Source organism: Heterocephalus glaber, unplaced genomic scaffold, assembly GCF_053883595.1.
Source record: "Heterocephalus glaber isolate CG9 unplaced genomic scaffold, H.glaber_assembly_v1.0 deba00000621, whole genome shotgun sequence".
Lineage (NCBI taxonomy): Eukaryota > Metazoa > Chordata > Mammalia > Rodentia > Bathyergidae > Heterocephalus > Heterocephalus glaber.
This window is the reverse complement of record NW_028258153.1, coordinates 6,909,725-6,933,459: the sequence shown is the minus strand read 5'-3', so window position 1 is coordinate 6,933,459 and position 23,735 is coordinate 6,909,725. Positions and strand designations below refer to the sequence as shown.

Sequence of the window (23,735 nt, the reverse complement as noted above, 5' to 3'; positions counted from 1 at the left end):
CTGGTCTTAGATCGGCCATCCTCCTGCCTCAGCCTCCCAAGTAGTTGGAATTATAAGCATGCACCACCACACCCAGCATCAGCAGTATTTTTAAAGCATCCAGGTGATCCCAATGTACAGATGAGCTCTCAAACCCCTACTGCAGCTCTCAGGCTCAATGAGGCCAGCAAACCAGTCAAAGACACTATATTTCCCTACAGCATCTCCTCCTCTTCCCTGATCATGGACACAGAGAAGAACAAGCAAAACTTACACAAGACTCTCATCTTGACACCACCACCTTCTATGAGGTGGGAAAAAGCAGAAAGAAAAAAATAGAGCAAATCGATATTAGCAACATTTTGACATCTGAATTTTGATCTTGGCATTTTAGTTGGGTTAACATCCTCAGTGCTCACAAAAACACTACAAGATGAGTCCCACTATAATCACCATGTTACAGATGAAGAAACAGGCTCAGAGAGGTTTGGTAACTTGTGGAAGATCACACAGTAAGTTACTGATACAACCAGGATTTAAACTCAATAGTCTGGCCGGGGATTTAGCTCAGTGGTTCCACCACCTGCCTCGCAAGCAGAAGGACCCAAGTTCAATCCCCGGTACCAAAAAACAAAAAACAAAAACTAAACTCAATAGTCTGTCTTCAAGGCCAAAGAACTGAAGCTCTCCACCAGGCTCTGAGCCACTGATGGGCCTGGAGGCCCCTCACCCAGGTATTCCTGGTAGCCACAGAACACAAGCCTCTGCCCAACTGGAAAGGGAGGCTACAGGTGTGTTGAAGAGAAACTGGCAGGAAAGGTGATGTCTAAGGCGACGGAAAGGGGGAGGGGGGTTAATTGTGGGATTTCCTTTCCTTTCAAGCCTGGAGGATGAGGTGGTAAGCTTTTTTGGTAATGAGAGGAAAGCAAATTTTGCTGCAGCCTCCCTTCCACCCTAGGTAGTGCACAGCATGGGAAGGTTCCAGGGAAGCGGAAAAAGAGCTGCCCAAGGCCTGTGTCCCGGGCTGGCCCAGACGCTGAGGGTCCTAGCCTTTAACCCCCTGGAATGGGCAGAGAGCATTTGGTTGGAAGGAGCTGCCACTGTCAGCAGGAGCTGTTATCTCCAAACACAGAAGACCGGCCACCTAGCTCACAAATGGCACCCTCACCTAGTGTGGATGAGGCCCTGAGTTCAAGCCCTGGCTCCTCGGGGCCTGGTGTAAATCACAGGCCCAATCAGGAGTGAGAATAGCACTTCTCAAAAATGTAGCTGGGAGCTGGCCACAGTACTGCATCCCTGTAATCCCAGCACTTTGGTGGCTGAAGCAGGAGGATTGCAAGTTCCAGTCTAGCCTGGGAAATTTAACAAGACTTCATCTCAAAAAAAAAATTTTTTTTTAATGTATCTGAAAATTACGAGAACCCAGAGGTTTGCTACATATGTGCACAGGAGCGCTCTGTACCATTTTTATAACTTCTCTGTAAACCTAAACCTATTCTAAAATTAAAGATTGACTTAAAATAATAACTACAACACAACTAGAGGTTGTGGAGTCAGCGGGAGACTGAAAGAAAAAGCAAAACAGGAAAATCTGCTGTGTATATGTACACTGGGCATGCACTCGAATAAAAGTGGGAGTCAAGCCTGGGCCATTCGCTTTACTCCTCTACGGGGGAGAAACAACAGCAGCCAGATAAGGAGCCCAGGAGATGCAAGAGTGGGCTCAAAGGGAGGCCTAGCTCTGCTTCCTTCAGGGGACTTAGGGCAAGATCTGGAGACTGCGGTTTCCAAGACCCACCCTGACATCCAGAGCCACATCCAGACCCTGTTCTCCAGGGTCCCTCTCTGCTCCTCATCGTCCCTCCCACTTACCCATTCAGGGCAATGCCAGAATCGTGTAAAAGGGGCCACTCACCAAGCTGTGTCTCCTCCTCGGGCCTCAGTGTTAGATCTGTAAAATGAGGTTGCTGTGAGCCTACCCACCTCCCAGAGCTGTGAAGATGAATGAAAACATCTTGCATGTTACGGAGTTCTATGTAGCCACAGGTGATTGAATAGTCACAGCAGATTTGTTCCTAACAGCCCTGAACTGAAAATAACCCAGATGGCAGCCAGCAGTGGAATAGATAAATATATATATTGTGGTTTACTCACATAATGGAATACAACATAGCAATAAAAAAAAGAACGACCCCTGAGACCTGCAGAAACACAGCAGCACCTCCTAGCCACCGTGTTGAGCGACACAAGCCAGATGCAAATGCAAACATACTGTGTGATTCAATTTAAACGAAGTTCAAGGACAGACAAAACCCATCTCTGATGGCGTGAGTAGGAACAGCAATTACCTTTGGGGGATACTGACTGAGAGGAGCAGAAGGGTTCCTCAGGGGCATAGGATGTTCTAGAACTTGATCTGGTTCATGTCTATGTACAAATCCATCAAGCTGTACATTTGAGTTCTGCTTACTTGATTGTATGTGAGTTATGCCCCATCAGAAAAATGTAAACACCTACAATTAATTATTATTTGGAGAACCCTCCATGACCGGGGCAAGAGAGGAGAATTAACAAATGATACTGCTGCTACTTCTCTCCTGCTCTCAGCCACCCCTAGGCCTCTTGGATTTTTTCGTTTGTTTTTCAACACAGGATCTACTATATAGTTAAGGTTGTCCTTGAACTGTGTGTAACCCAAGCAGGCCTCGAGCTCACGGTGATCCTCCCTCCCGCCTCAGCCTCCTGAGTACTGAGATTACAGGTTTACACCACCACACCCGGCCTCAAAATGTTCTTTATTCCTCCCTTCTAGTCCTCTACAGGCACCCATGCTACGGCTCAGGGGCTGTTCTAGAAGCTGGGTGTGGACCTCATCTCTCAGCCTTCCTCAGATAATTGAGATGTGAGCCAGGCCCTCAAGCCCCTCCTTCCCCAGTATGAGCATTTTTGGTAGCTACTTTTTTTGGGGGGGGGCACCTTGTATCAAACTCAGGACCTTGCGCTTGCAAAGCAGGCAGTGGCACCACTGAGCTAAGTCCCCAGCCCCCAGTATGAGCATTATTATCCCAGATTTGTCTAAGTGGCAAAGACCTGGGCACAGATTATCTGAGCCGTTTCCAGCTTTGGCCTCTAGCTCTGAGAAGGGAGAAAGATGCCCACTACATGCTGATGGGCATTTAATCCTCTGCAAGCCAGCTGGAAGGCAGCAGGGACAGAGCACAAACCCAGATATCTGATTCCTATACCCCCTGCCCTTCCCACCATTCCCATGTCCTCCCTAGGCCTGGGTCAGAGTAACACCTCACGGCATCTGTGGTGGTTGGCCTCCAAGATGGCCTCTATTGTTATTGTCTCCTGGCAAACGCGCCCTTATGTAGGCTCCTTCCACACCGAACAGCACTGACCTGTGCCCCAGGAGGATACTGTAGGAATATCAGTGTGTGCCTTCCAACACTTCTGCCTTGCTCTCTCAGGAACCACACTTGGGAAACCAGCCGCCATGTTGGGAGGACAGTGAAGAAGCGTTAGGAAGAAGTCCACGTGACTTCCTGCCAAGAGCCAACCCCAGTTTGCCAGCCACAGAAAAGGACCACCTTGAGAAAGGATCCTCCAGCTCCAGCAGGCCTTCAGATGACTACAGTCACCAGCCATCTCCTGCCAATCACCCCAGGAGAGGCCCTGGCCAGAGCGGGCCAGCTAAACCCCTCCCACAGCCCTACCTCAGAAACGGTACGAGATCGGAAATGTTTGTTATTGCTCTGAAATACAAATCTTGGGGGTGATTTGTTCACTCAGTCTGGTATGTATACACACCACAGCACGTCAGAGTGTGGCTCACACTGCAGAATAATCTGAAAGGTGGCGTGTTGAGGCATGCAAGAGTCAGCTGCTCACAACAGGGGTGGCCATAGTGTATTGAATAGGAAACGATCAATATCAGCAAGAAATCCTCAGTGTGTGGGAGAAGTGGGGAAAAGAAATCAAGCAAAGCAGAAGTCATGGCTCCATGGAGTTTCTACCACACCTCACCTATCCCAGTAAATGAAACCACCATCGTGACACCGGGCATGGCCAAAATCCCAGGATCATCCTTGAGCCCATTCTCTCACCTGCAGTGTCCCATCCACCAGCCAGGCTGTGAGCTTCACCTCAGAACACAGGCCCCTGAGCACCATGAATTAAGCCACCAGCCTACCTCACATGGTCAGTGTCAGCAGCCTCTTGGTCCAGGCCATGCTCAAGGCCAGAGGGCCCTTCTACAGTGGAAATCAGATTACGCCTCCCCTGCTCTTGATTCTCCAGTGCACACTGCTTCCTAGCCACACAGCCTTCTTTCAAGGATGACAGATTCATATAAGCTCAGGGCCTCTGCACTTGCTCTTTTCACCTGTCACATCACTACATAATATCATTTGGACCACACCTCACATTACACTTACTCCTACCGAGAAGTCCTCCCCAAGCACTGATCTCTCCGCCTACTACTCCATGTAGCTCCTTCTTCACTGGTTTGCACATTTATGGTCTATCTCCCCTATTAGAACATAAGCCCCATGAGGCTAAACGTCTCATCTGTCTTGTTCCCTGCAAGTGGAAAGAGCTGTACAAATGGTTGTTTAATGAAGCCTGCCTAGAAGCAGGGGTTGGACAAGATGACCCCCAAGGTGATCTGATTAGAAAATCCAGAAGACAGAGCTCCTCTGTGCTCTCTGGGCCCCCGTTGGCCTGCCCAGCAAGAGGAAAAGGCAGGGCAGCAGCAAGAGACTTGCCAGCTGGGTGAGGCCCACACTACCAATGGGTCCCATTTCCTATGCAGGAAAATCCTATAAAAAGCCCCATGTGTCTGGCCACTGCCCTGCCACCCACCCTCTCCCGGTGGTTGGCCTCCTCAGCAGGACTGTGCAGCCCCGGTGTGTGTGCACATGGCCAGCCAGGCTGCACCCCCAAAGTCATCTTTGACATCCCTGTCTCCAGGCACAGGCTGCCACACAACAAGGGCCCTCTTCTGTCACACTTCTCTGAGCCTACCTGGGCCACCTATTCTCCTTGCCTTTTACTGCTAGTAAGTTCATCCCCTTATCCTTTCTCTGTGTATCCTGCTGTTGCTAAGAGATGGAGAACAGAAGTCACGGAATCTTTTGGTGCCTCAGTTTTCCCATCTATAAGATAACATAATCCTTGGGCCTATGTTTCACGCTCTAGTGGAATTAAAAGCATAAAACCTGATAATGGATGTGAAATGCTTTCTAAAGCCTAAAGCGTTGTGCAAATATTCATTGTTACTAAGAGACACAGGTGCAGGAAGGGAAGTGAGAAGGTGGGCCTGGAGAGGAGCAAATCTGGGAGGTTCTAAAATTCAAGGTGGAAAAACTCTGCTCCAGATGAACAGAGCAAGGAGGGCGGTGGAGGAAAAGCGGAAACATCACACCAGAAGATAAGGCTGAGGGAGCCGAAGGAGTAGAGGATCACTGGAACATCAGAAAGTCACTCACCAATGAGGGACCCACAGGAGCCAGTAGGCATGACACCTAGACTTGACAGCAGGGAGACACCCCCAAAAAGGAAGATTCATAGCCTATGCAAGACCTCTCCAGACCCCTCCCAGACCTGCTGCTCCCCAGCATCCTCTCCAACGGGTCCCAGCAATGCTCCTGCACCATGTTTCTGAGCACCAGCCATGCACAGACCAGGTGCTGAGCTGGGCACTTCACACACATCATCTCTGGATCCCCCATGAGCTGCCTGAGGTCGCACAGCTAAGAGAAGCAGAGCGAGAGATGTGCCAGATTCGGGCCCCCACTGCTCAATGCCCCTTTGGAAAGTATTTGCCCTTCTGCTTCCATTCCCAGATTCCTTCTTTTCAGGTCAAGTGTGAAGAGCAAAGTAGGTGGAGGGGCAGGGAGGGAAGAGGGTGCAGGCATCTGCTGCCTAGGAAAGGAAAGGGAAGGCAGGTCTACCCAGGGGAGAGCTGAGTCCCCTCCACAGGACAGCCTCCTCCCCAGACTCAGAACGCACCCTGGGTGGCTGCACACCTCCACGACTCCAGGAAGCTAACCCATCACTCCTTTGTCCCTGTCCAAGGCTAAGAGAGCCTAGACGACCAGGATCCAGCACTCCCTCTAGTCTTCTTGCCTCAGTTTCCCTGTCCCATCAAGATCAGCCTGCAAACACAGATGGGGAAACTGAGGACCGAAATGAGGCCTGGCCAATAAAAAGAGGTTGCACGGTGGTGCCGAGGCTCCCGAGACCCAGCGTGATCCTGACCTTCCTCCTCCTCCTCCCTGCTTCCCTTACTGCCCTATTTCTCCCTCCAACCCTCCAGGGCCTTTGGCGGTAGACTGGAGTTTCTCAGGTTGCCCAAACTGTGCCAACCAGGGCTCTGCGCGGCCAGCGGGGTCCGTGAAATGTATAACACTCCCCCTGACCCCGACTCTCCCTAGAGATCCGGGAAAACACCTCGGAGGCCCCTCCCTGGGAGCCGCATCCCGCCAGCACCTCCCCGCCCGGGGGCCCCGGGCCTTCGCCTTCACCTTGACCCGCGGCCCGCTCCCAAGTCCCTGCCGCTTTGCATAAACAAAGAGAGGAGGAGGGACGACCCGGGCACCGCCCCCGACCGCCGGCGCCCCCTCCCCAGTCCCGGGACCCCGCGCCAGGCGCATCCCCAAGTACCCCGCGGGGCCCACCACCCCGCGGCCCCTTACCTTGGCCTGGCATTTCCGATGACAGGAGAAGCTGCAAGCTGCAAGGGGCGAGGCAGAAAGAAAGTTTTAGCCGCGAGGTATGAAATGGAAACTCCGGCGAAATCTCCTCCCACCCCGCCCGCGAGCGGCCGCAAGGGAAGGAAGGAGGGAAAGAGGGAAGGAGGGAGGGAGGAGGAGGAGGGACGAAGGAAGGGGGCGGAGGGGAGCGGCTGCCCGGGGCCTGCGGACCCTCGGAGCGCGCGCTGGAATGGGAGTCGCGGGGAGCGCAGGGGCCGCCCCCGCTGGAGCCGGGCCAGCGGCAGAGGTAGCCGCGACCCAGCTCCCTGCGGGCCCTGCCAGCAACCAGGGGGCCTTCTCCGGTCCACACCGCGGGCAGGAGGCAGACAGCAGCCGCAGACCTCTGCGCGAGACGGATGGCCCGCACACCCGTGCACACTCACTGAGGACCTCTCCTCCAGACACAGCCGGGTACACAGCGATGCCAAGGAGACCCCCTGACCCAGGCTGCCAACACGCACCATTTCATGGGAGACCTTCGGAGTCCACCCGACACAGACATGCGCTGGAGCGCGCGAGCGCGCGCGAACACACACTCACGACTCGCTCCCTCCTCCCACTACCAGAAGCTGGAATCAAATTTCCTATCAGGTTCCCAAAGCCTGGAATGTCCCCAGCCCTGCCTCTCCACCCCCTAGAGCCCTGGAACTCCTCCGAGGCAACTGGCTGCCTCGCTCCTCCCTCCCCACCCCACCACCCCACCTTTCTTGTCAAGGGTTGGGCTGAGGAGGTCTTCCCAGCTAGTTTCTGGGCCAATTTGGATCTTGGTGGCTGCCCGGGACCTGCTGAGGTCGGTGGATCAGGCACTGCTTAGAGAACCTGGGCAGGAAAGAAGGGGAGCCACTCTGACCCCCGGACCTTAGCCCCAGCCCAGGGCAGTGGCCAGCTTGGCCCTTCTGTCCCATCTACAGCAGCTCACCCCATCCATCCTCCAGCTGACCTGATCTCAGCAGAGCACCACGGAGGGACCGAAGTGCAGATTCAGGCTGGAGCAGCCCAGGGGCTCCAGGTCTCCCACACTAAGTCTTGCTGGCCTCGGGAGTGGGAATGGGGGGGGGGGGGGCACAGTGGGCAGACTGGGTGGAGGCTGGGGTCACACAGGCCTAGCTTGAGACCTTCTCTCAGAACCTTGTCTTGGCCCTACTTCAGCCTATGACTCAGCCAGTGATGAGCAAGGCTTTCCTGACCCCAGTAGCCACCCAGCCCCACTCAGGTACGCCACCTCTAACCGCACCAGGATGTACCCCGTAGCCACCCAGCCAGCTGGTCTCTCCCACTGGCCTTGCACCCCAACCCACCCCAGGTGGCAACTCCCTCCCTTCCAGAAGCATTCCCTCTCTCCCCACCCCACCCTTGCCTTCTTTAGCCCCAGGGAACGTGAAATGGAGAAGGCCTCTGCCACCTGACCTGAGTTTGGAAGATCCTCACTGCCACCAGTCTGAGGGAGCTTCCTCCATCATCACCATCTGGATTCCCACCCTCCTTCAAGAAAGGGATCTGTGTGTGTGTGTGTGTGTGTGTGTGTGTGTGTGTCAGAGTAGTACCTGCTACACAGCAGAAGCTTAATAAGTGTGTGCTGAGTTGAACCTGACAGATCTCCCCTAGAGTTTATATTTACCTCATTAAATCACCTTGCTCTCAGCCTGTTCCTGAGTTGTAAAGCCCTACAGTATCCCATATTCAACCAAAAAGGCATCCCAAAGTGTCCACTTGGGGACTTGCAACACCAGTCTAGATACCACACGCACCATGGCGGCCAGAGCTCTGTCTTCCTCCTCCAGTGTACTTCTACCTTTCTGATAGCTGCAAGGGTGCAACAAGATCCTTCACACCTCCGGGCCTTCGTACTTGTGGCTCCAGCTGCCTGGTACACTCTCCCTCGCCCTCACATTCTACTGGTGTGAGTCCCTCTAGAAGTCCATGCAAAGCCTTCTCCTCTCCTAACCACTCAAATCAAAGTAGGTTGCCATTATCCTTTCTCGGCATCATGATTGTTTCCTTTCTTGCACAGCTCAGTCTGAAGTTATCACAGGTAACTCCCTACCAGACTCAGGAGAGCAGGGAGCATGGTCTAAACACATTTACACCACATCGCCAGCAGCCAGGACAGTGTCTGCTTCCGACTCAGGGACCATGTAGCATTTTTGTGCAAATTAGAAGCAAGCCTTCCTGCAGTAGACCAGCCCCTGACCACAGGTGGACTAGTGCGCACCGTCTGTGGGAATGGCAAGAAGGTGCCTTTCTCCGGGCTGACACAGCCCTGGGCTAAGATACGTGGGTTGGTGAGCACAGCATAGGCAGCCTCCTGTGCTCTCTTGGGTACATGACCATTCAGAGCAGCCCTGCCTGTCACACAGTGGACAGACACTCAGCAGCCACCCGCAAGTGGAGGGCAAATGGAGATGTTCCTGGGCAATAACAGCACAGGGTGCTGAGTGCTCCCAACAACTTGCCGTTGGTGGCGGCATGGTGGGAAATAGGGGGAAAAGACCTGTCCCCACACACTGAATGCAGGTGGCAGATCCCAGCAGGTCAGACATGGCCGATCTCCACCCACAGCATCTGCCCTTAGCTTCATCCTTTTTGCTGAGTCCCCTCCAAAGAAAGCTCCTTTCCATTCTTGGTCACCTTGCGCAGGTTTTCTCTCAAGGGGGAGCCCTCATGCTGTCACCTAAAGCTCAGCCATGCATTCTGCTGGCCTCCCACTTCCCAGGTCAGTGACACAGTCAGGGTACTACACAAAAGGAAACCAAGGCAGCCAGCCCCCTAAGGTGTTATTCCTGCCTCTGTTGCCCCTCCCACACTGAGGGCCTGATTCACGTAATCAGCCAGTGCTATGGTTTGGATCTTGAATGTCACCCAAAGCCCCATGTTCTAAAGACTTGGCCCCCAGCCCATGGTGCCACTGGGAGTGGTGGAACTCTTAGGAGGTAGGGTGGGTGGGAGGAGGTTAGGTCATTGGGGGCATGTTCTTGAAAAGGACATTGGGACCTTGGCCCCTTCCTGTGTCTCTGTTTGCAGGCCTTCTCTGCCACACACATCCTCCATGACGTATTATCCCACCACAGGCCCAGAGCTATAGGGTCAAGTGACTATGGGCTGAAACCATGAACCAGAATAACCCTTTCCTCCTTTAAGTTAGTTTACTCAGGTATTTTGTCACAGCGATAAAATTCTAACAGAACCAGATACTATAGAAATGACAGTGTGTGGCTTCTGAGACATAGCCATGAAAGGCATTGTGACTTCAGCTTTGGTCTCTTGGATCACTTGCCCTGGGGTAAGCCAGGCATCATGTTGTAGGACACTCTGGCAGCCCTGTGGAGAGGGCTGTGTGGTGAAGAGCTGAGGTCCCTACCTCCAGCCAGCACCTGCTCACCACTCTGTGGGTGGACACGGATCTTCAGTCCCAGTTAGGCATTCAGATGGTACAGCCTTGACCAACATCTTGACTCATCTTCCTAAGAGACTCTGAACCAAAAGAAGTCATTCCTGAATTCCTGACTCTTGGAAACGATGTGGAATGAGCTGGGCATGGAGGCACAAGCATGGTGGCACGTGCCTGTAATCCCAGCTACTCAAGAGGCTAAGGTAGGAGGATAGTGAGTTGAGGCCAGCCTGGGAAACTTAGAAAGACCCTGTCTCAAAATCTCAAAATAAAAAAGGTTGGGGATGTAGCTCAAAGTTCCCCAAGTTCAATCCCCAGTGTGTTTGGTGGGGGGTGCTATGTGAAATGACAATTCTGGATTTGTTTTAAACAACTAAGTCTAGGGGTCATTTTTCACACAGCAGTAGATAACTAATATAGAAACCAGAACACAGGATGCCTCAGGAAGCAAAGGACCAGCAGCTGGCTGATGCTGGGACCAAAGACCAGAGACATCTCCCCAGCCCTACCTTGCTCCTCTAACTCCTCTTCCCTTTCCCCACCCTACCATTAATCATCATGTCCCAAGAAGTAGCTCCAAAGAGTCTCAGCCTTCCTCTCCAGTTCCCAACTATGCACCAATTCACACCTGTGATCCTTCCCTGGGCCTGGTCTCCCTACCAGCCTTGTCTCCCTGTGTCTTAGTCACTTTCTTATAGCTGAGACACAATACCAAACACCCAGGAGGTAAAAGAGGAAAGGTTTCTTTTGGCTCACATTTACAGTTCATAATAGGCTGGCTTCCAGGCAAGATAGCATGGCAGAGGGGCATAGCAGAGAAGAGCTGCTGATGGCTTGGCAGATGGGAGGCAAAGAGATCAAGGGAGAAGCCAGGGAGAGAGATAACTCTTCTAGGTCACACCTCCAGTGACCTGCCTCTTCCAACCAGACTTCACTTTCTACTAGAAATTCAGCTATGAGCCCCTATAATCCAATCAACTTCTAAAAGCCCCATCCATGAGTGCAGGAGGCTCTTGGAGGACATCCATCTAGATACGAACCATAATATTTCATCACCGGCCCCCAAAAGACTCATGTGCATCCCTTCATAAAAAATGCATTTGTCCATCACTAAGAGTTGCCAAACTCCTAACAGTTCCGGCACTGCTGAAAAGTCCAAGTCCAAAGTCTCTTCCGAGACTCAAAGCAAACTCTTAGCTGAGAGCCCCTGTACAAATCAAAAAGAAAATTAAACACCGCCGACATACAATGGCACAGGGTAAACATGCCCATTCCAAAAGGGAGAAATAGGAGGCTAGAAAACAATGGGGCCAAACCAGACCAAAACCCAGCAGGGTAAACATTAAATCTTGTAGTCCCATGTCCAGCATCTGGGGCAAGTTGTGGTGAGATGCAAACTCCAAGGGGATTGGGCAGCCCTGTCCCTGAGGCATTACCAGTGGTTGTAAATGTCATGGTTTCTCTCTTAGGTTGATTTTGCTCACTCCTTGTGACTTTCCTCAGACATTTCACGTCCCTGGCTTCTCCAACTTCCTGCAGTCTCCACTGCACTTTCAGCTTCACCGTCACCGCTTCATGCACTGTCCTCTCAGGGCACATTGCCTGGCTTCCCAGTCCTTCTTCTGAAATTTGTGTGGAAGATTTCCTGACCTGACAACTCTTGCATATTGCATGTGCCTAAAAACAGCACCATATGGATGGTACCAAGGTCTGCTGCTAGCTCAAACAGTAGCCAGACCCCCTTGAATTGTGGCTGCCCTGGCTTCTGAGTACCTGGACGGCTGAGAAAGGTGACTGAATCAGGAAATCAATGTCCTAGGCTGTTATTTCCTCCAGCAGGAAAGCAAAGTCACTTGTGCAACATTGAGCCTTGGGAAGGGCGGGTTCCTGCTAGTTCCTGTGATGCCCTCAAGCTATCTTTGCTATCATCCTGTTACAAAGTACTTAGCTTCTTTTCAATGTTAATCTTTTTGGCAATCAAACTCTCCTCTGCCCCATCTTCACCTGGGCTTTCTTTCTGGCAAAATTGAACATTCTTACATGGACTTTTTGCTCCTTTCTCACAGTACATCTCACTAAAGGCAGGAAGCAGTAACCATACTACAGCCTGAATATTGGACTGCCTTGAAATTTCCTGTGCCAAATTAATTAATCCATCACCCTTAATCTCAGTCTCCCACAGAGTCCCAGGACCTGAGCAAAATGTACACAAATGTACACTGACAGCCCAACTGTCAGTGGAGTGCTTCTTCCCAACTGAAGCCTCCTGAGCCTGGTCTTTATTGTCTGGAGTTTTATCCACATTCTGAGCTCTAATCAGAATCTCCTATCAAGCTCAGCTTACAGCATTCTAGGGCTGCTTCTCTAGCTGGCATCTCCAAACCTTTCCAAATTCCTGCAAGCCAGTTCCAAAGGCTTCTGAACCACACGGTCAGGTAGTGTTACAGCAACAACCCCACTCGTAGTACAAAACTGTGGCTTAGTTACTTTCTGATTGCTAAGACACAATACCTAACACCCAGAACGTAAAGAGGAAAGGTTTATTTTGGCTTGTGTTTACAGTCCATGGTCAGCTGGCTCCAGGGCAGGACGGCTTTGCAGAGGGACATGGCAGAGGAGAGCTGCTCATGGCATGGTGGACAGGAAGTAGAGAGAGATCAAGGAGGAACCAGAGAGAGAGGTAAACCTTCCAGACCATACACCAAGTGACCTGCCTCTTCCAAGACCATACCTTTTAGCTGCAAGTCAGCTATAAGCCCTCATTATCCACCTTCTAAATGCCCTGCCTATGAGTTCATGAGACTCTTGGGGGACATCTAGAAGTAAACCATAATATCCTGTGATTGCAGACCATTCTCAAATACAAACTGACTATATCACATCCCTACCTAGAAGCTTTTATCCAGTTTTGTGCATCTCGCAATACCCTGAACCACTTGGTCTTGCCTCCACCTCTACCTGTGCTCCAATGGTTTGTGCCATACAAGACTTCCCAAATGGACCTTTGAGTCTTTAAGGAGTGGGTTTGGAATGGGGAGCTCATATACATCTTCAAGGCCCAGTTTCCTCTAGGACACATGACAAGGCACCATCTTGGAAACATAGGCCAGGCTGTCACCAGTCACTAACTGCTGGCACCTTGCTCTTGGGCCTACAGCTCTGGAACTGTAGGCAATAAATGTCTTTTGCTTGTAAATTACCCAGCCTAAGGTATTTTGTTATAGCAGCACCAATAGACCAATACATTCCCTATCACATTTACCATCTTCCTCTTCCTTCCTCTGGCCAAGGAAGGGGAAATCCTAGGTTGCAACCTTGAAAATGTCCCAGAGCTGCTGGGGAAACACCTGGCCTGAGGTGGAGGAAAGCTCCCCCCATTTCTCTTCAAAGGCATTGTGTAGGCTGTGCAGGGAGGAACAAGGTTGGGGGAGGAGGGCAGCGCCCTGGCTCCTGGCGTCCCTGGGATGCCAGAGTCCTCCCTGGACACACAACTTGGGGTCAGTCCCCCACCCCCAGCAGTCAATGGCCTCCCTGCTGCTGCCAAGGTGCTGCAATCACAGGCCACCCACAGTGGCCCCTGTGCCAGTGCCTGCAAGATAGGAGTCCTAGGGAGCACCCCTGACAAACCCAACCTTGTAGGGGGCACTAGGAGCCCATGTCTGCCCTTGGGGGTCAGCACTGCCCCCTACCACAGAACCAGAGTCAGCACAGACAGCCGTGGTAGGGAAGCGCCTGGAGTACCTGCTGGGGTAGAGAACTGTACCCTAGGCCAAGACTTCAGCCTCATTCCCGCTCAGCTGGGCCACTGGACTCTGTCCTGTGTTGGCTTCCTGCCTCTCAGGAACACAGGAAGCCAACATTGTTGGGATTTAAATGGCCTTTTCCTCCTGGACTCCGGTCAGAAAAATGAGCACACAGCCCCAGTGTGCACCTGATCCAGGCAATAACCATCAATACACCCGTCCCAGCCACCCAGCCACTCACCAGGCTATGCAGCCCCACTGGGCCTTGCCCATGGCCCATGGCCTGGGGTAGAATTATATGGTGATTATTTTTATGTGTCAACTTGGCTGGCCCACAGTACCCAGATACTCAGTCAAACATTACTCCAGATGTTTCTGGGGAGGCATTTTTTAGATAAGATTAACATTTAAATCAATGTCCTTAAGTAAACCACTTACCCTCCATGGTGTGGGTGGGCCTCATCCAATCAGTTGAGGGCCTTACGAGAAAAGACTGACCTCCCCAAGCAAGAGAGAATGTGAGCACGCTGCTTTTAAACTTGAAGCACAGTTCTTCCCTGGGTCTCCAGCCTGCCACCTACCTGCAGATTTTAGACTTGCCAAGCCTTCACAATCAATGAGCCAATTCCTTAAAATAAATCTCTGTCTAGCCATCTCTAGCTACATTCACTATTGGTTCTGTGCCTCTGGACTAATACAAGGTGTCTCAAGAGTGGCTGGGGACACAACGTGGCTCTGAAGTAGGAATAAAAAGAAACTTTCTAGATCACCCTGTCCGGTGGTTTTCAGTTTTGTTTTTACAGCCTCTCTCTTGCTGCAGATGGGCCCTCAAGTGTCGACTTAGAGATCCCATACCGTGTCCCGAGTCGAAATTCATCTCACTGAATCCTCGAAGTAACCTGATGAGGGAGGTGTTGCTGTTTGTCCCACTTCAAAGGTGAGAAAACTGAGGCTCAGAAATTTAGCGAGCTGGTCAACCAAAGTTCTCACTAAGAAGGGTCACAGCTAGGATTTGAATCCAGGATATCTGAGCCAAGTGCAAGAGCACCACACCTTCCTGCCTCCTAACATGTTTAATTCCTAAAGTAACCGCTGCTTTGGTTAAAGTGGGAAGGGGTTCCACAGGGATTCCAGCCTCACCTCTTTCCTACCCTCTTGGGTCCCTAAAGCACCCCCAGGAGCCCTACAGCTCCTTTGGGGCACTATCTAGAACCTACAAGCTAACCCATGCCCCTCATTTAGAGAAAGGGAAAAGTTAGGCCCAGAGAAGTTAAATGTCACAGTCGAAGTCACACACCCAGGCAGTGGCGAGCCCAGGCTAGAAACTGAGCGTCTTCCACCCTACCAGGATGGCTCTGATGGCTTCAAGACCTTCAGATATAGGGGGAAGCTTGGGTCCCCAGTGAAGTAATGGGGAAAAGAGTTCCCTGAAACAAAGTTTCCCCAGCTCCGACCAGGAGGGCTCTGGATAAGCTTGCCCCATAGAAGGCTGTCTGTCTTCCCTGGTGTATCTGGCGCTGAGAAACTTCAGGTGTGTCTGCTCCCCACCCTTGGGCTGACTGGAAAGCACTGAGAGGGGAAGTGGCCTAGCTGGGCCCCAGACCAGCCCCAGCTGGCAGCCCTTGGACTCCAGAGCTGGTCTCTCCCAAGAGTTTCAGCCTAGTGGGAGACTAGGGCCCTTGGCCAAGGCTCCAAGCCCACCCAGCCTCCTTAAGTTCCCCAGTACTCTTAGGACTCCTCTAGAGTACTGCCTTGAGTCCAAAGGGGGAAAGCTCCTACACATCCCTCAAAACCCAGCCTGTACAGGCCTTCCTGGCTGAAATCTGACAAAAACATTCTTCTGGGCCAGAGACAGCCTTTCCCACACCCCTCTGCATTAGCTTTGCCCCTGAATTCCATGATTGGCTATGTGTCTGGCTTCCCAGAGAAGTGTGGGCTCTTGGCCCCAGTACCCAGCACAGTACCTGGCCCAGAGGACAACCTAGTCCATTAGCAATGGAGGGATGCATGGGTGCCTGGAGGAGAGAGGAAGTCTATGCTGGGAAAGCCATCCAGCCTTTGCAGAGGTTAAAAAAGAAATTTCCCAGGCTTCCCACTCTCTGGGCCTGAGAGGGATTCCCTGGTTCAGAGCTGGCATTCTTATCTCAGATGAGGAAACTGAGGCCCAAACTGTGAAGGGACTTAGCCAAGGTCACATAGGACATCCAGTGCTACCCTCCTCCCATGGTCTCATCCATCACCGTCTTCCACACAGAGCAGGTGTCCCTGACGTGAGCATTAGTCTTACAGTCACACACAGAACTATGCTGTTCCTACAATAGGACTCCAGGAGATGCAGGAAGAGAAGCAGGCTCAGGATGGGAAGGGCTCGCTGAGTCTCGAGGTACCTCTGTACATGCATCTCTGTCCTGCCTATAAGTCCCTCACTTTACCTCCTTGCCTGCCTTGTTTGTCTTTGAGTGTCCAGAACCAGAATTAGACTTCCTCACCTCCCACCCCAACCATATCACACTGAACAGAGACACAGGAGAAGGAGAGCAGAAAAGCAGCCTGAGCCACCAGTGGGCAGCCAAGGGAAGCCAGCTGCCCCGGTCTTTCCATACACTGGTCTTTCCTCTGGCAAAAGTGCCCTCAACATTACAGCTCCACGGAGAGTGAGTGAATCTTGGACCTTGAGTTCCACCCATCACCTTCTAATCAAGAATCCAGATGCTCACCATGTGAGAGGCAAGACTTGAAGACAGAGAGGACCAGAGAGCCCTGCAAACCTTTGAGTTAGGCTCAGAGAATGGAATGTGGCTAGAGTTCAGTCCATCCTTGGCCCTGCAGCCAGGGGACAACTTATAAGTATAGCCATACCTGTTGGTGCTGGATGCCTGGAAGGATAGATGGATGGATAAGGCCTATCCACCTCATACCACCAAAACCTCCTGTTTCCAAAGCACAGAGAAAAGATGGTTTATTCCTGCATCTCTCGGCAGTGAGCCCAGTGGCTCTGAGGCCTGCCCCAGGCCGAGGGACCCCGGTCCTGCTGCGGATGCACACAGGCCTGCGAGCCATCTTCCCTTCTCCCTTACTGGGCCTGACCCCCGTGCCTTCTGTGGCTGAGTTCTGACACCTGGTGGTGCTTCTGGAGTGTGGCCCCAGCTTTTTTCCCTCTTCCTACCAACTCCCCACCATTTGCCAGTACCCAGCTAGAGCTGCCAAACCAGCCTGGCCAACCCACAACTCCTCCGCACTGGTTCACACCAGCAGGGCCAGATTGGGATCCAGAATAAACCAGAACCATCTCTCACTCACCTTGGGAGCTTTGCTTATACACTTGAAAGTCAAGTGTCCTTGTCACCTGAGCTCTCAGGCCAGGTAAGCTGGGGGAGCTGGTGCCACACATATGGGAGCCAAGGGAAATAGTAGCCAAAAATGTGCCCAAAACCACAGAGTGAATCCCCGGGACTTTCTTCTCCTTCTACCCCTTGCTGCCTCATATCTCAGTAGCTCTGAGGGTCACTGGGGAGAAGGGAAGACACCAGAGAGAAAAAGGAACTAGAAGGAGAGGGGACAGCTGGAAACTAACTCATGCAGCCTGCAGGCACAGGGCAGGGTGAAGGGGCTGTTATACAAATAAAATCCAAAAGCCCACCCTCAGCAATTCCCAGGGCTCTCACCCTCACCCGAGCACAAGTTCCAGCCAGGCCTCTTGAGAAGAGGGTGACACCATGTGGCTGATTTTGCCACTGCAAGAATTCCTGTTGCCAACTAAATGCTGGGTGTCTATCTTTCCTTGGGTTCAGGACAATAAACGACCTTCTGCCCTTTGCCTGGTACGAACTCCACACACACAGAGGACCACTCAATTGCATGCTTTCAGCCTAACACTCCTACCTCTAACACCCAGCTGAGACGCACTGACCACCTCCCCCCACCCCAGGGCACAGACCCCAAAATCCCACTCCAACTCAGCCAGCTGTGACCCTTGACAAGAGATGTGACCTGTGCCAGCCTCAGGCTCCTCATCTGTAACACAGGGATGCGGCACCTTCAGATGGATGGGACCATCCATGGAAGTGCTTAGCCCCCTGTAGCACTTTAGAAACTGTTCCCTAGGCTGGATGCCAACCTCCCAGCCTGGCACAGAGGGAAGGGAGCAAGGGATAGAGGCCAGGTGGGAGAACCACAAGAGCAAAGGCTCCAGGGCAAGAAAGAGCATGTCCCATTTGGCATAGGTGACATGCTCGGCCTTCCCAGGACCTGTGTGGGGCACAGCTGGTAAGAGTACGGAGCTTGAGCTGGAGTGCAGAGCAGAGAACCAGGCAAGGGCTGAGCCTGCCAGACTTCACAGGCATGAGAAGGCTGTGCTGCGTGGAGGCCCCCAGGCTTTAGTCAAGGAAGTGACAGGACTAGATTTAGACTTCTAGGTCCCACTTGAAGCTGCTGTGGAGGGGGACTGGAGAGGTCAGGAAACAGGACAGGCAGGTGTCGGGAGCCATTCTACATAATTTTGGGGAAAATCATATCACAATTAAATTATGATTAGGCCTAATCTTCTTTCTTTCTTTTTTTTTTTTTTTTGGTACCAGGGATCAAACTCAGGTCCTTGTGCTTGCGCAGCAGGCGGGGAAACCACTGAGCTAAATCCCCAGCCCCTAGGCCTAATCTTCTTGCCTATAGATTGGAGTACCAAAACATAACTCCATTTTTGCCTCCAGTCACAGCTGAGACCTCAATGGCACCATAATGCTATGACGCTCAAGGACAAGATTACATCAGCTGAAGACATCCTGGTTCCTTGAGAACCCAGTAGTAAGAGAAAGCTTTCACCTGGGCAGGGACAAATTCCTTATCAGCTTAACTCATCCCACCTACTGTTATAAAACCATTTTTTTGCTCCTCTTATCATCCTAATCAACATAAGATCCTCATCAAGAGTCAGGTGTGTAAACCAGCCCGAGTGGCAGCTGCGGCAGCAGCAGCAGCGGTGGCAGCAGCAGCAGCAGCGGCAGGAGCGCCGCGGCGCTGGGAGCAGCGACCCGGAGAGAGCGCGGGGTGACGCTGGCTGTGGCGACCCGGTGACAGCATGAGAGGTACTCAATTTGACAAGTTGGCATCATGTGTGAGTATAAGCTAGTCGTTCTTGGCTCAGGAGGCGTTGGAAAGTCTGCTCTGACTGTACAATTTGTTCAAGGAATTTTTGTTGAAAAATATGATCCTACGATAGATTCTTATAGAAACCAAGTTGAAGTAGATGCATGCACAGCAGTGTATGCTTGAAATTTTGGATACTGCAGGAACGGAACAATTTACAGCAATGAGAGATTTGTACATGAAAAATGGACAAGGCTTTGCTTTAGTTTATTCCATCACAGCACAGTCCACATTTAATGATTTACAAGATCTGAGAGAACAGATTCTTTGAGTTAAAGACACTGATGATGTTCCAATGATTCTGGTGGGTAATAAATGCGACTTGGAAGATGAAAGAGTTGTAGGAAAGGAACAAGGTCAAAATCTAGCAAGACAGTGGAACAACTGTGCATTCTTAGAATTTTCTGCAAAATCAAAAATAAATGTTAATGAGATCTTTTATGACCTAGTGCGGCAAATTAACAGAAAAACTCCAGTGTCTGGGGAGGCCTGCAAAAAGTCGTCATGTCAGCTGCTTTAATATACTAAATTCATTGTAGCTCTGAGCCAGATCTGAAGAACTGTTGCCCAATTCAACAGTGCCAGCATTCCAACTTTGTTAAACCTACCAACATCTTAAATGGACTTTCCTGTGGTGGTACCCTTTAAGAGGTGGATGAAAGCTACTATATCAGTTTGCACATTCTAATCACTTTCCAGTATCACAAGAGAGATTTTTACTTATATAATAGTCATAGAGTATGCAGCTGGCAAAACCAGAGGCTACATCCAGTATTACTGCTAAGAGACACTTCTTCATCCACCAATGTTGTACATATATGAAAATGGTGTACTGTATACTTTAACACACCCCATACTTTGTATTGGAGAGTACAACAATGTAAATCCTAAAAGCACCACTATTTTAGCATAATAAAAGAAAGTCCAAAGAGCTCCTATATAGACTACTCCAGATAACTTTGCTTCTTTGATACTTGTAGCTTATTATAATTTTTTTAAATCAAGGTCATTATCATTGTATTGTACAAAATAAGTGCTTTGATTAATACAGCTATATAATTTTTATATTTTCAAAAACCTGTGGAGACAGTGATCTTGTCTTTAAAATATGATAGTCCTCTCAGTATAATGTCTTAGATTAAAGACGTTGCCTTTAATATCTGTTGGGAAGGAAATGTCCAGACTTTTCAAATTCCCTTATTATGTTTCCTTTTTTGTTTACATAGGGAACAATGTTTATAGTTGTGTGTACAGTGGGGGGGTCTATAACAAGAAGTGTATATTTTCAAACAATTTTTTAATGATTTAACTATTTTTGTAAATCATTTTCAGGCTTCTACAGCTACAGATTCTCACTGTGAATCCCTTGCTTGCTCATGCATAAGTGTATTTGCAATACCAAATATATAGGTTTAGTATTTTTGCCTGTTAGTGATTGTTTCACATGTGTAACATTTTGGTTGAGATGTTAAATGGTGGATGAGTACTGTGGATGTGAATGTGGGAAGTAATTTTAATCATGTGTAATTGGTCACAAGGCCTAATTTGCAGTAACTATTGCTGTTTTATTTAACAATGCCTTGATGCTTTGTATGCATTAATGTTTGGGTGTAAAGATTGTGTGTCTATCCAACAGGGAGCCACAGTATTTAAATCAACCAACCTAATGTTACAACTACTTTGAGGTGGCCAAATGTAAACTAAAAGCCTTAATTAAAGTGGTGCAATTTTGTATAACTTAGCATCAGGAGTTCAATAAATTTGGATTGCCATGCAAAAAAAAAAAAGATCCTCATCAGCATAAGACCTTCATGGTCCTAGGATTACTGCCATGCTCCCGAGATATCTGATACTTCCTTTGATTATAAGAGCCTTGTCATTTTAGGATTATTGCTGCCCCCAGAGTCATCTGTTACTCCCTATGAACCCAATAAATAGTGGCAAGCTCCGGGTGCCTTTGTCTTTGCTTCCCAGAGCAGCACTGCTTAGCCCCAGAACCCAGCTTCTTCTCGAAGTCTCATTTCTTGTCTTTATTCTTTAATTCACCTTTTGATGTCATGGCTCACAGGAGACCAGGACCCACTGCAGAGGTTCTGTTAATGCCCTGGTTCCCTGTTCCCTACAGGTGGGGGCTGCTGCCAGCCATCCAGATGAGAGCTGAGGACTGCTGAATCGGGTGACAGATGCTGAGATGTTCAGTGACTCCAACTGCATCTGTCAATCGGTGAGATGGACAAAGGAGAGGCCACTTGGGTGGGTGGGTGGGTGGTGGTGTCTGTCACAGAGAGGGATGCAGGGCCTCCTGATGATTTCCCTGTGTGGCTCAGCTTCTCTGTGGTGGTAACTGCCTCACCTTAGGTCCCTCCAGGAGTACATGGGAATAGCCATTGAAAGAGTCTGGCAGCCAGCAGGCCCTATGCTAACTCTGATTCAGGCCCTCTTAAAGTCACCCCAAATTGCCAGTAGGGGAGGACTGTAGCTTGGTTTCTTTGCAGCACAACCAGAGCCAGGCACATGCCAGCCACACTCCTCCCACATACTAATCACGTGACTTCCACCACCTGTCCATGTACCTCAAACACACAACCTTCACACAACTTCCCCACCCCAGCCACATGCCACTCACACATGTCCTATACTACCCATACACCTTCCACATGCCATCCACACATGTCACCTGTCACCCTCACATAAGCTACATGTCATCTCCATGCCACATGCTACCCACACTCCCACATGCATGAGTCCCATGCAGGGAGCTCAGCCTCTCGCCCCAGATGAGAACCCTGCTCAGGTCAGGGCCACAAGGACAAGTGTCCAGCACAGGGCCACCTGCCCAGGAGCCCCTCTCCCTCTCCGCAACAGCCTCCCAAGCCTCAGGTGCCAGTGCTTACCTTTGCAGGTGCAGCCCTCCCGGGTGATGGCCTGGCGGCAGATGCCACAGGGCTTCACCTTCTTGAAGGTCTTCACCTTGAAGTGGTGGGTCTTGGGGGCCTCTAGGTCCTCTGGCTGTGAGAGGAGAGGCACAGGGGTCAGGCAGGGTGAAGGCTGGGGTTTTCAGGAGGTATTGGGGGCTCTGGAGAAGCAGTAGGCAGGACAAGGGGAGAGGAGAGGGATGAGCCTGCTTGTGGGCTACAGAAAGAAGGAAGTGCCCAGGGACAGATAACAGTGTGGGGGTGACAGGACACTCATCCAGGCTTCCAGACTTGCATGGTTCAGCGATCAGGGTTCAGATAGCAACTAGAGGCCCCAGTGCCCAGGGATGGCAGGCCCCTCCATGGCTTCCCATTCACCATTTAAATTACTTCTTTATTAGGGCATGATTTACTCACAGGAAAGTGCACTAAGTTTAAATGTAAAAATATATTACTAATTGGGCTGGGGATCCAGCTCAGTGGGAGGGCACTTGCCAAGCATTTGTGAGGCACTGGAGTCCATCACCAGGGTCGCCCCAAAAGCATTGTTTAATACACCTTTATAATTATGCACCCCATGTGGCCACACCCAAAAAGCTCCCTCATGTCCCCTCCCAGTAGGCCTCCCCCAACATAAATGCTACTGGGACTTCCCTCGCCAAAGAATCATTTTGCCAGGCTTTTAAACTTCATAGCAATGGACCAGACAGTGTGTCCTCTCGTGTCTGACTTCCCTCTGGCAACAGTGATCTATGAGACCATCTGTGTTGTCACGTAAAGCAGCTGCTCCTTCTGTCTCAGTGCCGTGTGGCATGCCACTGTCTGAATGCAGTAGTCGCATGGTTGATGGTCTCCCACCCACATCCCCAGCATGCCATTTCCCTCCAGACCCTCTCATCCTCTCTGTCCTCACCCCAGGAGGCCTCTTCCATCTTTAGGTTTATTTCTATTCTTTGCATTATGAAAATATGCATGCACAACTCTTCTGCAATGCTGGGAATCGAACCCAGGGCTTCATGCATGCTAAGCTCACTCTCTGTCAGCGAGCTATACCTCAGTCCTGGGAAAACACAGGAGGTTAAGTTCCTGCTTTAAACTGCACCACCTCATACATGAGAAGAGGACAGGTCTGTGGGCCAAGCTGTCCACTAAATCTGACTTAACAGGACCCCTGGGCCAATTACCACCCCACCCCATCACAGGCCTCAGTTTCCCTTCTAGACAGCACCACATCTCTTTGTAACCACACACGAAATCACACTCTGGGTCACAAAGCCCTCACATCACTGCCCACCCTGCTGCCCCAGCCCAGGGACAGACTAGGGGTGCTCCCTGGTCAGAGGATGCCTCAGGCCCCAAGCATCCCCCTGGTGTCTAACCTGATTCTTTCCCCGGCAGAGGCCAGAGGGGCACAGCAGTTTCCTCCCCCTCTCCCTGGGCACAGATGTCTCTGATATCCCTCTACACTTGCATGGGCACATACAGAGGCAAGATCACAGACCCTGCCATGTGGGCAGGAGGGCTCTGCTCTTCCAAGCTCCCTTCTGTGCTTCTTGCTCTAGCATCTCCCAGCTCTGAGGTGGGGGTAGGAGGGGCTAACTTCGTGCTCCAAGGAAGAAGAATGGCCAACAAGCTCAGCCTGCTTAGGAATGACTCCTATTTGGACACTGGAGGAAAGAGACAGATCCAGAGACAGAGAGGGACTAGGGTGAGAGGGGCAGAGAAAGAGAAAAGCTACAGAGAGGCAGGCAGAGGGGAAAAAGAAGACCAAGATTTTAAAAAGAGACAAGGAAAGAGACCAACAAGTACC

General features: G+C 50.9%; 1 protein-coding gene, 1 long non-coding RNA gene and 1 pseudogene across 20 annotated transcripts in view; 2 read left to right on the top strand and 1 right to left on the bottom strand.

The window, feature by feature from the left end:
- The window catches only part of Tns1 (tensin 1), a 221,801-nt gene that overhangs the window by 159,643 nt on the left and 38,423 nt on the right, over window positions 1-23,735 (bottom strand). For 14 of the 18 annotated variants that reach the window (XM_087206062.1, XM_087206065.1, XM_087206063.1 and 11 more), the window contains exons 2-3: window positions 21,905-22,019; window positions 6,681-6,718 (exon numbers count right to left, since the gene is read on the bottom strand). In XM_087206062.1, coding sequence (XP_087062188.1) covers window positions 6,681-6,718; window positions 21,905-22,019 — 153 coding nt within the window. Of the gene's footprint in view, window positions 1-1,894; window positions 1,920-6,680; window positions 6,719-7,120; window positions 7,339-21,904; window positions 22,020-23,735 lie in introns of those variants that run through there. The other 4 variants (XM_087206076.1, XM_087206080.1, XM_087206079.1 and 1 more) reach the window with 3 other exon arrangements.
- Window positions 6,533-8,373, top strand: LOC106007763 (uncharacterized). Of its 2 annotated transcripts, XR_001182339.3 has the most exons (5): window positions 6,536-6,757; window positions 7,139-7,328; window positions 7,649-7,746; window positions 7,887-7,950; window positions 8,104-8,373. It is a non-coding gene; the product is annotated as an uncharacterized LOC106007763 (long non-coding RNA). The 2 variants fall into 2 exon arrangements; XR_002389259.2 differs by having other exon boundaries at window positions 6,533-6,757; window positions 7,139-7,746.
- LOC101714604 (ras-related protein Rap-1b pseudogene) lies at window positions 18,890-20,001 on the top strand (annotated as a pseudogene).